This window comes from Rhinolophus sinicus, linkage group LG06 (genome assembly GCF_036562045.2).
Source record: "Rhinolophus sinicus isolate RSC01 linkage group LG06, ASM3656204v1, whole genome shotgun sequence".
Lineage (NCBI taxonomy): Eukaryota > Metazoa > Chordata > Mammalia > Chiroptera > Rhinolophidae > Rhinolophus > Rhinolophus sinicus.
This window is the reverse complement of record NC_133756.1, coordinates 32,695,691-32,710,395: the sequence shown is the minus strand read 5'-3', so window position 1 is coordinate 32,710,395 and position 14,705 is coordinate 32,695,691. Positions and strand designations below refer to the sequence as shown.

The 14,705-nt window shown below is 33.5% G+C and overlaps 1 protein-coding gene across 15 annotated transcripts in view; it reads right to left on the bottom strand.

Annotated features, from left to right (window-relative positions):
- The window catches only part of LEPR (leptin receptor), an 80,344-nt gene that overhangs the window by 55,424 nt on the left and 10,215 nt on the right, over positions 1–14,705 (bottom strand). For 7 of the 15 annotated variants that reach the window (XM_019731832.2, XM_074334878.1, XM_019731890.2 and 4 more), the window contains 2 exons: positions 5,199–5,258; positions 65–394 (listed from right to left, as the gene is read on the bottom strand). In XM_019731832.2, coding sequence (XP_019587391.2) covers positions 65–394; positions 5,199–5,238 — 370 coding nt within the window. In that variant the 5' untranslated portion in view covers positions 5,239–5,258. Of the gene's footprint in view, positions 1–64; positions 398–5,198; positions 5,275–9,778; positions 9,916–14,705 lie in introns of those variants that run through there. The other 8 variants (XM_074334870.1, XM_074334868.1, XM_074334872.1 and 5 more) reach the window with 5 other exon arrangements.

Sequence of the window (14,705 nt, the reverse complement as noted above, 5' to 3'; positions counted from 1 at the left end):
AATGAAAAGATTTGGTTCAATACAGTTAAATAAAAGCTAAATCTTGGAAAGTTAAAATACTTACCTATTTGTTGAAAAACTGCAGAGTTTACTGTTGAAACAACTTCCTTCCCTTCAATGTTGTCTGCATGTACAGAGCAGTTTTTATCTTCCTCACTCCAAAAGCAACAGTGGACAGTTGGTTTGGATGAGAAGTTAGAAAAGTAGGTACCACTTGAATTAAATTTAGCTTCAACAGCTGCCTCATATTGTCCATTCAAATCTGAAGTATTCTTTGAGATTCCAGGAGGCAAGACAACGTCATGGGTTGTATTTGGTGGCATGCAAAACAACTTAAATCTCCAGGGAGTAATTGGATATGAGAAGTTAAACGCTGTTATCACATAAATAAATTCTGCTAGGACATTAAAAAGACACATAGGAAAATAATTAATCATTTTGACTATAACATACATAGGAAGTATCTAAGATTAAACCATACAGTGCTCAGTAGTAATGATTTAACTTTTCAAGTGCTCAATCAGCACCTACTACACAGCTCTATGCTTTGACTGCACAGGGTGTTATACTTAAGAGGGTGCATTTATTTATAGAGAAAACGTCACTCTCTAGCACCCCTTTTTGGAAATTTATGCTTAATTTTCTTCATTAATCTAACATTTATATTTTAATGAAAGGGAATTATAGTTAAATATTTCAATCTCCTTTCCTAAAAAGAATTCTAATGAACTTCAGCAGAAATAAGAAATATCTGGATGTGTAATTATATAAACAAATAGTAAAGTGTTGTTTTAATATTTCTTAAAGAGAATAACACCAAAATATTAACAGTACTATCACTGAGTGCTTTTAGAAAGATTTTGTTTTCAACATCAGGACAACTAAATGATCTCCTGACTCTGCCCATAATCTTCCAGATATAGGACATTACATAAGACATGTCCTTAATGCATTCTCCAATAATTGATGCACATTGACAGACTTCTTACACAGACTTCCATTGTTGACTAAAGACAATTATCACTTTTTAGACATATAAAAACTAAGAACAATTATATAATTCTGTACAAAAAGAATCCTCAAAAGTGACACTTGTGTTTTAATAACTAATTCTTTAAAAATAAAATCACAATTCTCCATAATTCTTTCTTTTACAAATTATGCAAATAACCCAACAGCTGTGTTACCTCATATACAAACTAATGCAGAATGAGAATTCTGAGAATTTTACGTGGATTTATATGGAATAAGTATTTTGAAGGATTAAGGTAAATGTAAAATTGTAAGAAAATAGAAATTTTTAAAAATCAACTCATGATCATTCTAATTATAAAAATAATATATGTAAAGATATTCAAACAATATGTAAGTAATGACTGTTCACAGTTTGGTTTCTAAATCTTTCTATAAATATAAGTATGTATCAGATGCAAAAATTAAGACAAAAATAATTAACATGACTGATATGATTTTGCCCACAGTGATAACAATTAGCCAAAAGTGAATTCTCATTGCAACTGTGTTCCTTTGTACTTCAATCTTCTTAACACATTTCTAAAATCAGAATATCTCAATGAAAAGAGACTAAGTTATTTCTTTCGTTTTACAAAACCGTGAATATGTAATGTTACTAATTAAAACTATTGTATTTTCAGGCTGTACATGGAGGAATGATTCAGTTGGCTGAACTGAAATTAGCCTAAATTCTTCAAAGAAGTATTTGAAATTTAAAATGTAATCATGAATGTCATAGAAACAGCAACTATTGAATCAGCTTAATTAAATGATGATTCTATTTTGTTTACATGCTTCCTTTGCAAATGATACTTCTTTCCCTCCAAATGAACCCTAAATAGCAAGGAGTCTAGTATTTGCATCTGAAAGCATATATTATCAGAGTAACAATATCCTGAGAACTCTTCTGATTCACAAAACTTGATCAAACCACAAACATCTTGGAAACATTTGAGATTTGGAGCCTAATAAAAATTAGATAGATAATATAAGAGAGAGAAGTATGTTATCACTTTCTGATCCCTTATGGCATAGTGTTTTGTTTTGTTTTGTTTTGTTGTGTTTTGTTTTGTTGAAATTAGTTAACAGTGGAGTTCTGTTGAGTATTTTCTGTAAATATATACATGTCTGCAAATGAGAATGAACAGTGTGTACAACGAGACTGGTAGAGAAGCTCATAAGAGCACCTTTAGATTGGAGTAGCCGGGGAGATGCTCAGAACTAAATATACAGGTAATAGCTGACAGATAAAGTGGGTTTCGTTAAAGATAGCCTGACTTTAATTTCAAAAACTTGGAACACAGAACAAATTAGATGATTTGACGTTTTGTTTTGTTTTGTTTAATCAGAATAAAACTAGAACGTGGTAAGAAACAAATGAGAATAGTACACTCCAAAGTCATCAGCAATGTATGATTAATTTCAAACAGATTTCTGCTATAGTTCAAGGCAGTTAAAAATAAGAAGACGTTAAAAAAAAATCTATAAGCTTTCTCTTAAGGATATTCCTGCAATGGGAAGGAGAAAGACTAATACACATATAATTTCTGAAAGCATTCTTCTGGTGTTATTCAAGATGGAAATTTCCAAAGTATACACCATCCCTTGATAATAGTTCCTTATAACATATTTGTTATTGTTTATCAGAGTTATAATGCAAAATAGCATTTCAAATGACATCTCCTTTCCATATGAGAATAAACCCATCATTTTGTGTCATAGTCATTTATTTTAAATATGATCACCAAGTAAATTGCTCCTTGACACAGAGAATTAAAGATTTGACTATTATCTTGTAACAGAGTGAAATATTCGGTCTCTCTGACTCCATCTTGTTCAAGCCTGGGTTGTTCCCAGGGCCTTCAGGATCATAGCTCCTGCTTAGTCTTGCATATATACATGCCAATCATTAGAGGAATTCTGCTTGCAGCTTGAGTTTTACTAAAACAGCCCCTCCCATTTCTCCTTCCCTTGACATAAAAGAAGCCTGAACTCTGTACTTTCTTAAGGTGGATTTGAGGATTAGGTCTCCTGTCTTCTCTGTTGGCTCCTTCTCAATCAATAAAACTTTCCTTACTCCAAACTCTGAAGTTTTGAGTTTTGGCCTTTCGAAGCATTGGGCACATGCACTTTGGATTAGTGTCAATCTGATATATATATAGACCTATATATGCTGTATATCTATATATAGGTCTACATATAGAGAGAGCTATATCTATATAGACATAGAGATAGATAGATAGATAGATAGATAGATAGATAGATAGATAGATAGATAGATAGATAGATAGGCAGACAGATAGATATACACTGAGGGTGCCAAAAAAGTGTATACAAGTGGACACTTTGGTCAACGTTGCTCAAGCAGTGGTTTGCCGTAATCAGAAGTGTCTGGATGCTGATGGTAACCACTTCGAGCACCTCTTGTAATTGCAGAAGTCAAACATGACTTGTATTCATCTGTTGTTATCAGTATATATTGAGTATTACAATTTTAATAGTTCTTTCCTTTCTGAAAATGTGTACACAACTTTTTGGCACCATGTATATGTACGTATGTACATATATACATATATGTGTAACTTAATAGTGCTACATTTGCTAAATAAAATTAAAATATTCAAGGGTCATTGTATCTTGTTTCTAAGTATGTATAAGGGTGTTAATGTGTATATATAAATTTCCTGTACTGTAAAAGAAAACAAAGTTAAAAGAAAATGATGGGCAAAAAGGAAAAATGTGCAAAACATAAGAAATTGTTAGGGCTATGATGGTTAATGTTATGAGGCAACTTGTCAAGGCCCACAGGGTACTCAGACATTTGGTCAAATATTCTGCTGGGTATATCTGTGAGGATGCTTCTAGATTAATTTAACATTTGAATCAGCAGACCAAGTAAAGCTGATTGCCTTCCCTAATGTGGGTGGGCCTCATCCCATCAATTGGAGAGCTGAAGAGAACAAAAAGTCTGAGTCACAGGGAACTCCTATTGCCTGACTAACATCAGTCTTTTCCTTCCTTTAGACTCAAACTGAAACATCCATCCTTCTTGAGTCTCAAACCTGCCAGTGTTCAGGTTGGAATTTATACTATCAGCTCTCCTGGGTCTCCAGCTTGCCAACTGCATATCTTGGGGACATCTCAGCCTCCATAAAGTTATGTGACAATTCCTTATAATAAATTTAAAATGTCTTCATATATATATATATATACACACACATATATATATTCTGTTTCTGTGGAGAACACTGACTGATACTGCAAAGCTAAATATCTATTACATTTTAGACATTTCTAAAAATCAACTAAGACCAATAAAATCCAACAAGAAAACTGGTCAAAGTATATGAATTAGAAAATCATATAATAAATGTAAATGGTCAATAAACAGGGTTCAACCTCACAAATAATCAAATGAATAAAACTGAAATGAGATTCCATATTTTGCGTACCTGACAGGTCAAAAAGGTAAAAGAATAATCATATGTATCTTAAAGGCGTATGCATCAGAAATGCAATGGAATAGCACTCATATACTTACGTTCAGACTGCAAATGGTACAAAGCTTTACGGAAAAGATTTCACAGTACCTATCAAATTCAAAAATGTGCATATATTCTACATAAGAATCTCTCTTTAGGAATTAATCTACAGAAATATTCTCCCAAATATACAAAGATATATGTATGTGGATTTCAATGCAGCATGATTTGTTACAGAAAAAGAAATATCTACCAATGGGAAACATCAAATAAATTAATAAATTAAGGTCCATTCATACAGTTAACTGCCGTGTAATCATTAAACAAATAAGTACATCAGTAAATACTGAAAAAAGTTGTCATGACACATTGAAAAGCTGAAGTGTGTGTGTGTGTGTGTGTGTGTGTGTGTGTGTCTGTGTGTGTGTTAGTGTTATAGTTCTGGAAGGACACACATCAGGTTGTTTCCAGGAGGTTGGAAATGGTTTTCATTTTCACTTTTTCAAAGGGTTAGAAGGATTTTCATTCTCACTTTTTCAAAGGGTTAGAGGGGATTTTCACTCTTAAATTTTTGTTTAGTGAGCATGAGCATGAGAATTCCTAACTGGAGATGAGAAATTCTGTTAGCCAATAAAGTAAACAGCAACTCCAAGGGAAAAATTTCTACCTTATTTATAGACAGATAAAAGGCAAATGACTTACCCCAGTGTAACAAAGCCACAAAAAATTTTTGACACGTCATCTTACTTCGGAGAAGTACACCTGAAAAACAGTAAATCTAAAAAACTAAAAACCCTGACATATATACAAGCTGTCCATAGAAAATATAAAAGGAAAAGGATTATAAATCAGTTCTTAAATTTGGATTACCTATAACACTCTGGATCAATATCAGAGAAGTATCTCACATTAAAGTATAATTATGTTATAGACTTATTCTTGTGCACATGTTTTCTTACATAGTTAAAATCAGTCATATATTCATATGACATAATCAAAAAATTGTCTGTCCTTCCTATGATACTACAAAGCCAAATGGTTAGAACATAGGTAATGACTGCATATTTATTTCCAATAAAAAGGAGGAAATTTCCCAATATGCTTTTGGAAACCCACTGTTCATTTGCAGATGAGACAATATTCACTTAGGAGAGTTATCAGAGTAATTTAAGAAAAGTTCAATGGTGTAATATAGCCAAACGATAGGGTGATTTTGGAGACAAGCTTTCCCATGAATTCTATTCAATTCGAAACACATCATGAACAAGATTATTTGTACCAATATGTCATGAATTAGAATGCTACTATTATTTTAATATATTTGGGCTTAGGTTTATAATGAAACACTAAAGGCTTTTTATAGTCCAAGCGTTTTTATTATCTCAAATTGGGGATTAGGTTCACTACATGCAAGTTCATCTGAGGCTAAAAAAAAAAAAAAAAAGACCCTGAATTAGGTGTCAGGAGTCGGGGTGCCAATCTAGACTTTTTTACTAATCACTGTATGCCTTGGGACATCAACATTCTAGACCTCAGGTTCCTCATCTACAAGTCAGACTGATGGATGATCTCTCCCATCCCTTTCAGAACTGCCCATAATTCTGGGTGATTTTATTTGAAAATAGAAGTCACATCTTTACGACAAAGAATGTTATAAAATATTAAGTACAAAATATGTCTCATCTGAGAATTGGTAGCACGTGATCAGCAAACAGAAAAACGTGTTTGTTTATTTCACAACTTAATAACTCTTGGGAAGAAAATGGGTGTGTATAAACATTGTGTAGTCTGGTAAATTTGTTTTTGAGACTATCAGTTTTTCAGCAGAATTTGGGTTCTTTAATACTGACATCGCAATGTTTCTTTAGGATTTTTAAAAATTGGTTTAGTTTGGAATCCTCAGTATCTAATCATATGAAATGTGTACAAATTTCTTCTAGCTTTTTATGTTACCTGTTTCTGATACAAAATTTTCTCATGAAATAAACCCAAGGGCAAGTTTCATAATCAAGATGTGTCATAGATACAACATATTCGTAGACTAAGTGTTTCAAATGAACTGACTAGTGACTACTCATTTAATCCAACAATTGATTTGACTCACTTTTAACTCAAATGATTATCCACTTAGCTAAGTGACAAAATAGATCAGTTGTTTTTCCTTACATAAGACAACCATTCTTTTATTTAATGCTCCATGAAAAACACAAACTATTTTTATGGTTTGAAATCTTGCATTCAGGTTTTGTTCTGTATAACAAAAACACAACCACAAGTATGAAAAGGGCATAGATGCAACCTTGAGGAGAATGTGAAAGGTGGTACTTCCCATAGCTTCAAAGAGAGAAATATTTATATGCACCCTGACTTGTACCAGAAAAGAACATAAGGAGGTTTACAAAAACAGAAATAATACAGAAAAAACATGACAGAAAATTTTAAACTGTGAGGGGAAAAAAAAAATCATGTGAAGTGGAAAGTAATGGTAAGGTGACCAAAATGGTCTAATATTCAAAATGCCATTAATTTGAATTCACTTCCTAAGGATGAGCTATTAATTTGCTTTAAGCTTTCTCATGGTGAAATTATCCAATTATAAATTCAGAGTACTTAAAACCAACTCCTTAAGGGAAATGTACAAATAATCTTAACACTAAGAACAGAAAGAAACTTTGCCTTACTAACTCTATAAGATAACAGGTACCATTCTCATGAACATCCTAAGAGTAGTAGAGTTTCATGGGAATTTCAAAATACAATAACTTCTCAACCCCTGCTTTGCCAATACCCCATTCTAAGCCACCATTATCTCTTCCATGGAAGATCAGAAGAGCCTCCTAACTGATCTCCCTACTGCGACCCTAATTCAGTCTATTCCCAATGCAACAACGAGAGTGATCTTGATAACACACAGTGTTATCTGGATAACATACAGACAAGTGATCTTGTCTCACATTCCCAAAACACGGCAGTACTCCCGTTTTCACTCGGACTAAAAGTCCAAGGCCTCTGCAGAACTACAAGGTCCTGGATCTCTGTTCCAGGCCTCTCTGACCTCATCAACCACTGCTCTCCCTTTTGCTCAAGTCACTTTCTCAGAGGAGCTTTCCCTATCCAGCCTATTTAAAATTTCAACACCTGCCCGACCCCAACATGTCATATCTGCTCTTCTGCTTAATTTTTTTCTGCTTATTACTGTACACTAACGTGAATATGATTTGTTAATTTTCTTGCTTATTGTCTAATTCTCTCCACTGGAATGTAAACTACACCAGACCCAGGGATTTTTTGACTATTTCCTTTTCATCATTATATCCTTCACACATATTAGCCTGCCTGTTACATAATAGATACTCCATATATATTAACTGAATGAATGAATGAATGGCAAATATGACTCTTTCTTAAAATATTCTTCAAAATAGGCTGGTGGCATCACACCAAGACAAAATTGAATAAAAGCAATCTTTAAAAGAGGCTTTCTAATATCATCCATATACAGCTCTTTGGGAATCTGGCTTAACACCAGACAGAATTTCAAAATTGTGATTTTTAACCATTTTTGGATATGGACCTTGTTGAGAATTTGGGGAGAGCAATGTACCAACTGCCAGGAAGAGGCACATACACCCAAAATTAGGGCTATTATTTCAGGGGATTGACAAACTCTCTGAAATTTATCCAAAACTCCCAGATTAAGAATTCCTGATGTAGATAAACAAATGGAGTGCTCATTCCTCAGGCAACCCTCCACAAGTATAGCTCCCTGAATTGATGCACACCAAGCCTTGAGGAATTTGAGATAATACTGCCTTACATTCCCCTGGAATGTAGTCATTCTATGCTGACAGTTAAAAGAAGAAATGTGTCTTATTTGAAATATTTAAAGAAATCTTTATGAAATATACAAAGACTCATCCACAGTCTGATCTAAATGATGCATCCATGATACCTGGATGTGCAGGCAATAATTTCATTTGCATAACACACCAAACACGGTATCACTAACTCTTCAAATCACATTCAACATATCACTAACTCTTTCGTTATTACTATAAACTTTAAACAATAGGAAAATCAAAATCTATATTCTACTGAATTATACTGTGGGTTTTCAGAAGAAAACCAGACTGTTTAATTTCTATCAGAGAGAATTCTTTGTGTTATTTTTATGTATCAAATTCTACTTAAATATAAAACAGAATAGTCTCAGTGTTTGAATGAGTGATTAGGCAAGAAGGAAATTATTTACAACTTGCTCCAATGATAACAAAAGGTCTCTAGGTTTGTAGAAAGGTTTGTAAGAAAAGCAATTCTGACAGTTCTGTTGCCTTGACCAATAAACTCAATAAGCTCCATCTGCCACTAATTTTTGCTTTTCCTTTCTGCTGGAGAAATAGCCATCTGTCTTTCACTTACATAGCAACATTTAAGCATTTTGTTTAAATATAAATGAAAAACACTATTTCTTCAAGTGTGGAAAATTTAACAAAATAAATATAGCCTGGTCTATCTCTAGTAACCATGTTATTTTAAGTATGTTTACTTTTATTTCTTCACTTAGGATAGAAATTGGTTTTGTTTTTCCCATCAAGTGCTTGTTAAAGACCTAAATTATTTTTGAAATTAAAAAAATATATATTTTTCCCACCATCCTGTCATAAGCATTTGTCTCTTTGAAAACATAGTTTCAAGTACTTTAATTCCTGATATGACTCTAATTGTGTGACCTTGTCACAAATTAACTGCTTAAAAATGCAGAGGGATAAACTATGATTCATAAATTTGGGTGCCATAAAGCAAGAAAGTTGGGTCAGAATAGGCATCTTACCTACAAAGTAATTTAAAACTAGGTACATAAATCAATTCATTTAAATATTAACTGAGTATTTAGTAAAATGTAAGTTACCACACAGGGTGCTAGAAATACACAAATTAATAATTTACTTAATCATAATTTACTTTAAGAAGTAACATTATTTCATGACTTTTACATTGCATAGTACTACAATACCAATATGAATAAAGTGCCATGACTCTTCATATTCAACATGGCAAACTGAATGAATAAATGGATCTTCTCTTCCTTCTGAGATGCACTGAGAATTAAAATAAATCATATCAATCCATTAGAACAGAGAGAATGAGAGGGAACCAGCAGCAAAAGAGAGATTTAAAGAAATTTCTGAAAGATGAAGCAAAGACTAATGAAATAGAATTAAGGAAGTAACTACTTAGAATATTTGGGGAAGGAACTGTCATCAATGAGAAAACAAATTTACCTGGCAAACCTTTGGAGATGTTCTGAATGGTAAAGGGCAGAAGGGCGGTGTGCGGTGCAGCTGAAAGAAGAGGACGTTTTGCTCTCTGTATGTAATATCTGACTTACAGACAATTCACAGCAGCCAAACCCAGCTCCCTGTAACAGTCAGGCAAGTGGTTTACAAACAACTGAAAATAACTCTAGCTAGTTTAAGTACAAAGGAATTCACTAAAGATTTGGGGTTACCTCAGCAAGGACTAGAGAACTTGACTAATAAAGCAACAGCTGAAAACAACACCCAAAATTCCACGTAGATTGGTCTAGAAAAGACAGCCCTGCCCAAGACACTGCATGTTATGACTGAAACCTCAACGCCTATTACCTTTGAGTTCCTGTGAGCACATCTGCTCTTTCATATCCCACATTTCTGATCTAAAACCTGGCATGAATGCCTCTAATTCGTAAAGCCTGGTTCACAGTCTACATGCAAGCAGCCAGGAAACTTGAGAAGCCACTGATTTATAAAGTGGTGAATTCCCCAAACATAAGCAAAATATTCAAAGATGTCAAATAGCCAAAGACAATAAAAAATTGTCCTATATACTCCTATATGTTAAGGAGTAAAATGTAGACTGTTGTTGGAGGAGAATTGGGGCTTTAAGTATATACATAGCACCAACATGGTAAAGACCTTACACTTTCAGACATTTAGGAGGATAGACCTTCAGCATAAATGGCAGCTCCTGACTAAGTGCCTGAAATGAAGGTTCAGGCAAACACTGCCGATATGCACAGAATTCACAGTCTTCCTATTTCTTCACTAACAGCCTGGCTGAATGGAGATATTAACTAAAACTTGAAGAAAGTCTTCAATATAATGGAAAATTTTATGAGAAAAAAGAAAACCTGTCACAAGGAACATAAAGATAAATCAGAGAAGAAAAAATATCTTTAACAAATGTTAGTGGTATCTTCAGAGACATTTCAGAAGACTTTGAATCCATAAATTCAAAGATTGTTCTAACAAAGGAATAATCAGAGGAAGAAAGAGCTTTGGAAAATTAAATGCATAGTTATAAAAAAATTTTCAATGGAAAGTTTAGAAAGCACATTTGCATAATTAATTCCTCCCAAAGGCCGGGGGGCGGGGTGGGGGGACCAACTGAGAAAAGATGCTTTAAAAAAAAAAGGTCAAGAGAGCCATGTCCAACCAATAGTACTTCCAAAAAAAGAGAATAAAGAAAAAATGATCAGTGAAATAATGAGAAAATTTCCCAGAGCTAATAAGAGACATAAGTCTTTAAACTGGAAAAAATAGAAGTCTACCAATTTCCAAGGAGGAGGAATAGGGAAAAATCCAATTCATTTCCAAACATATCATTAAGAAATTGAGAAGTGCAAAAAAGAAGAGAAGATAGAAAAATTCTCCCAAGGGGGAAAAATCACTAAAGAAATGAGAAACAATGGAAATAAGAGTTTCATACCAAAACACTGAATGCTAGAGGACAATCCAGTAATTCCTGATGGAAAATTATCTACAGTTTAAAATTCTATTAGCCAGTCAAGCAAGTATTAGAGCAAAACAAATATATCTTCAATAACACAGTGACTTAGGAAATTTATATCTTATGAATCTCTTTCTCAGAACTACATTAACAAGAAATTCCAGCAAAATGAGTAAACCAAGAAAAAGGAAAACATGGATTCAGGAAAGCATGACTGCAGCCTAGCTGATTGCTCTGCAGACTTGAGAATGACCAGTCCAGATAGCAGCTGGAATACAGAGGTTCGCGAAAAGAAATAGCTAGGAGGAAGGTGGGAATGGAGTCAACATGAGACATAATATGATTCTGAAGCTGCAGAAAATAAAACAAAACCCAGAACAGCACAAACGAGAAAAGGAAGTTATAGTTCAAAATTGAAGCCACAAGTCCAAATATGAATATGAATTCAGTGGTCTTCAAAAAGAAGAATGAAATAGATTCCAAAAAGTAAAGAGAACAAGTTTAAAAAAAATGGAAATTAAAGATATAAAGAGGAAGGCCCACATATTTTCTCCCAGTAAGAAGAAATAAAATTAATTGAAAAAAGCTCTACAAAAAGTCCTGATCTAAATATGAACAAAAATAAAATATGGAATAATTCTGAGCAAATGCTGGAACTAAAGAATCCAGTTGAAAGAAAATCTATTATTTAACAACAACAAAAAAAAATGACTTATTTGCAACACATCCCAATTTACTGATTTTTTCAACTTTTGGGCTCAACCAATAGACAAAATGAAAGATTTAATTAATCAAAATACTAAATATAAAATGTTATCAACATTCTCCACTATATAGTTGTCAAAATTGGGGTAGTATAATTATATAAGGAGAGATAGTGAGAAGTCAAAAGTTAAAATATACCAACCTTATAAAGTAAGGGGCCAAGAGAAACTGTAGTGAATAGAATAAGAAATAGTGGTGGGCATTACAAAGGTAACCAATAAAAGAGCTTAGAAATTTAATATAATTATATGTGGAAAAGGGAAAAAGAAGGCTAAATCAGTAAGCTAATTTCTCTTCTACCACAGTGTCTGTTTACAGTTGTTAAATAAAGAAGAGAAGAGAAGAGAAGTGAGAAAGGAATCGGTGTAAGCATATGATTTAGCCCTAGACGGATAGCCACAGGTCTAAGAACCAAGACCAGAAATGGTTCGTTAGTTGTTCCCACAGTCGGGACTGACATAGTGAAGGTAGTAGGTCAGGGGACTACAGTTTTCTTTTATGACAGTAGGTTTTTGTAACCATGTACATTGATTATTTTCATGCAAAATTATTATTCCGTCCTTTCAATTCAAGTGCTATGCGTTTTCAGAAAAACATAGCGACGTACTAACAAAATCATAGAGAACAACAAAAGGTTCATAGAAGTGAAATTTTAGTTGAACTCTAAGGAAATATAAAGGAAGAGAATAGTGTTTTATTTCTTCTATTTTAAGGTTCACAATATTTTAACACCTCTGACATCAGGATCTTTGTTAAAATCGATGCCATCTGACAATTACCAGCGGCCTGGTAGCGGCTGCGATCTAGTAGTCATTGATTGCATACATACAAACTGGGGCACTTTCCTCATGACAGACTGTAACATTTTAACCCATCAATATTTTGGTCAACAAACTATTTAAAGAACATTTGATGAAGGAATATGAGCCCTGAGGGTTGTCTAGAAACCTTATGTTGATATCTTACGGTAAGGTCAATAAACAGCCAGCTTTAATCAAATGTGCAAAATCGGCCAACCTACAAGATCTCAAGAACAATAGTGAAGCGGTCTTTTATTAAGTGTTACGTCACAATATTCTTGATAACCATAGTATGTTATTGTTTGGGAAAATACTGACATCAACAGCATTGAGTTGAAGAATGATTCAAGAAAAACCAGATTCTGAATATGGAAAAGAATTTCTTAACCAATTTCTTTGATTTATACTTTCCTTATGAGGGGGATATGCGTTCAACAAAAGCTTTATTTAAATAATTCTTAAAAGCCTCTCTTAGTAGGTACAAAACAAAAATTCTAAAGGATGAGAAAGCATTGTAAAATAGTTAAATAGGCAGAGCTTTTTCTTTCTTATTAGTACAAAAATGGTGGCTTATCTTAAATATCCATGATGTCTAGATTAAAAGAATCACAACTACCTAGAAAGAGTGGTAACTAGTAGAAATCAGAGTTACTTCTAGTTTGGGGGAATCATAACATATCCCAGCGAGGAGTGAAAATTTAACTGCCCCTTTGAAAAATGAGGAAGATATGAAGCATTACACTAGCATTGCAAGTATTACAAGAGACATTCCCACAGAACTTATGGTCAGTGAAAACAAAGATCAACCAAAGGATATCAATAAAGATGAAAGGAACTCCTGTGAGAGAACTGATTTGCAAACTTAGAATCAAAATACCAAGAAGCCACTTGCCCAGATGACTGCTTTTTATAGAAAGAACAATTTACGTCCTGTTTGTTCTGTATAAAAACCTTTTCTCCCCCAAATCAAACCTGTGACTAGCAGTGTTATTGCCAGACACCCAGGTCACCCAGCTACCTCCTAGGTAGGTCTAATATGATAAGTACGTCATAACTCTAAGAGGTAACATCTTAGTAATATAACAGCAACTACAGTTATGGGGTGCTTATTATGTACGTGCCAGTATGCTTTCTGTTTATCTATGTGTGTTTATAGCTTATTTTCTCTTTCCATGTGTTTAGAATTTATTTTCTCTGTTTACTAAATGTGTGTGGGTTTATCTGTGTTTATAACTTATTTTCTTTTTCATCTCTTAAACATTGGCCAGTTTGGTTCAGAAATGTTGTTGGTGCTTACAGAAAATTAATTGTTTGATTACCTCATGTGTATAGTTTCTTAATTTTCATAGGTTTAAACACCCAAATAACAGCTGCTAGTTAAAGTGAAATGGGAAAATATAATTCTGACAAAATTGTTCTACGCCTTCGCAAGACAGATATTCGGTAAAAGCTGTTCTTCAACATGAGTCCACATTTTTAAAGCTTATTGTAATACCATTATAGAAGCTCTTGAGAATCTATTTGGCTCAAACTTTTAGCTATTATCTAGTACCAACAAGATAAAATACTTATATGCACCCACAAACTTTATAGAAATTATTGGCACAAAAGTAGAGCCTCTCCCTTCCTCTTTCTCTCTTTCTCATTCACTGTTATACACACATATATATACATGTTTGTAAATCTATATCAGTTCTGGATTTTTCCCCACTAATTGGCAAAGACTTTAAAACTAATATTACTACCATAATGCCCCGTAAGAGTCTCCAGTGCGGTCATTTTCAGTGGCTAGTCCATAGTGCTCTAGTTGGATTTAAAGAGATCCATAGGGTACCATAAAATTTTTCTCAAATAGTTCTCAAATGCATGACTCTCT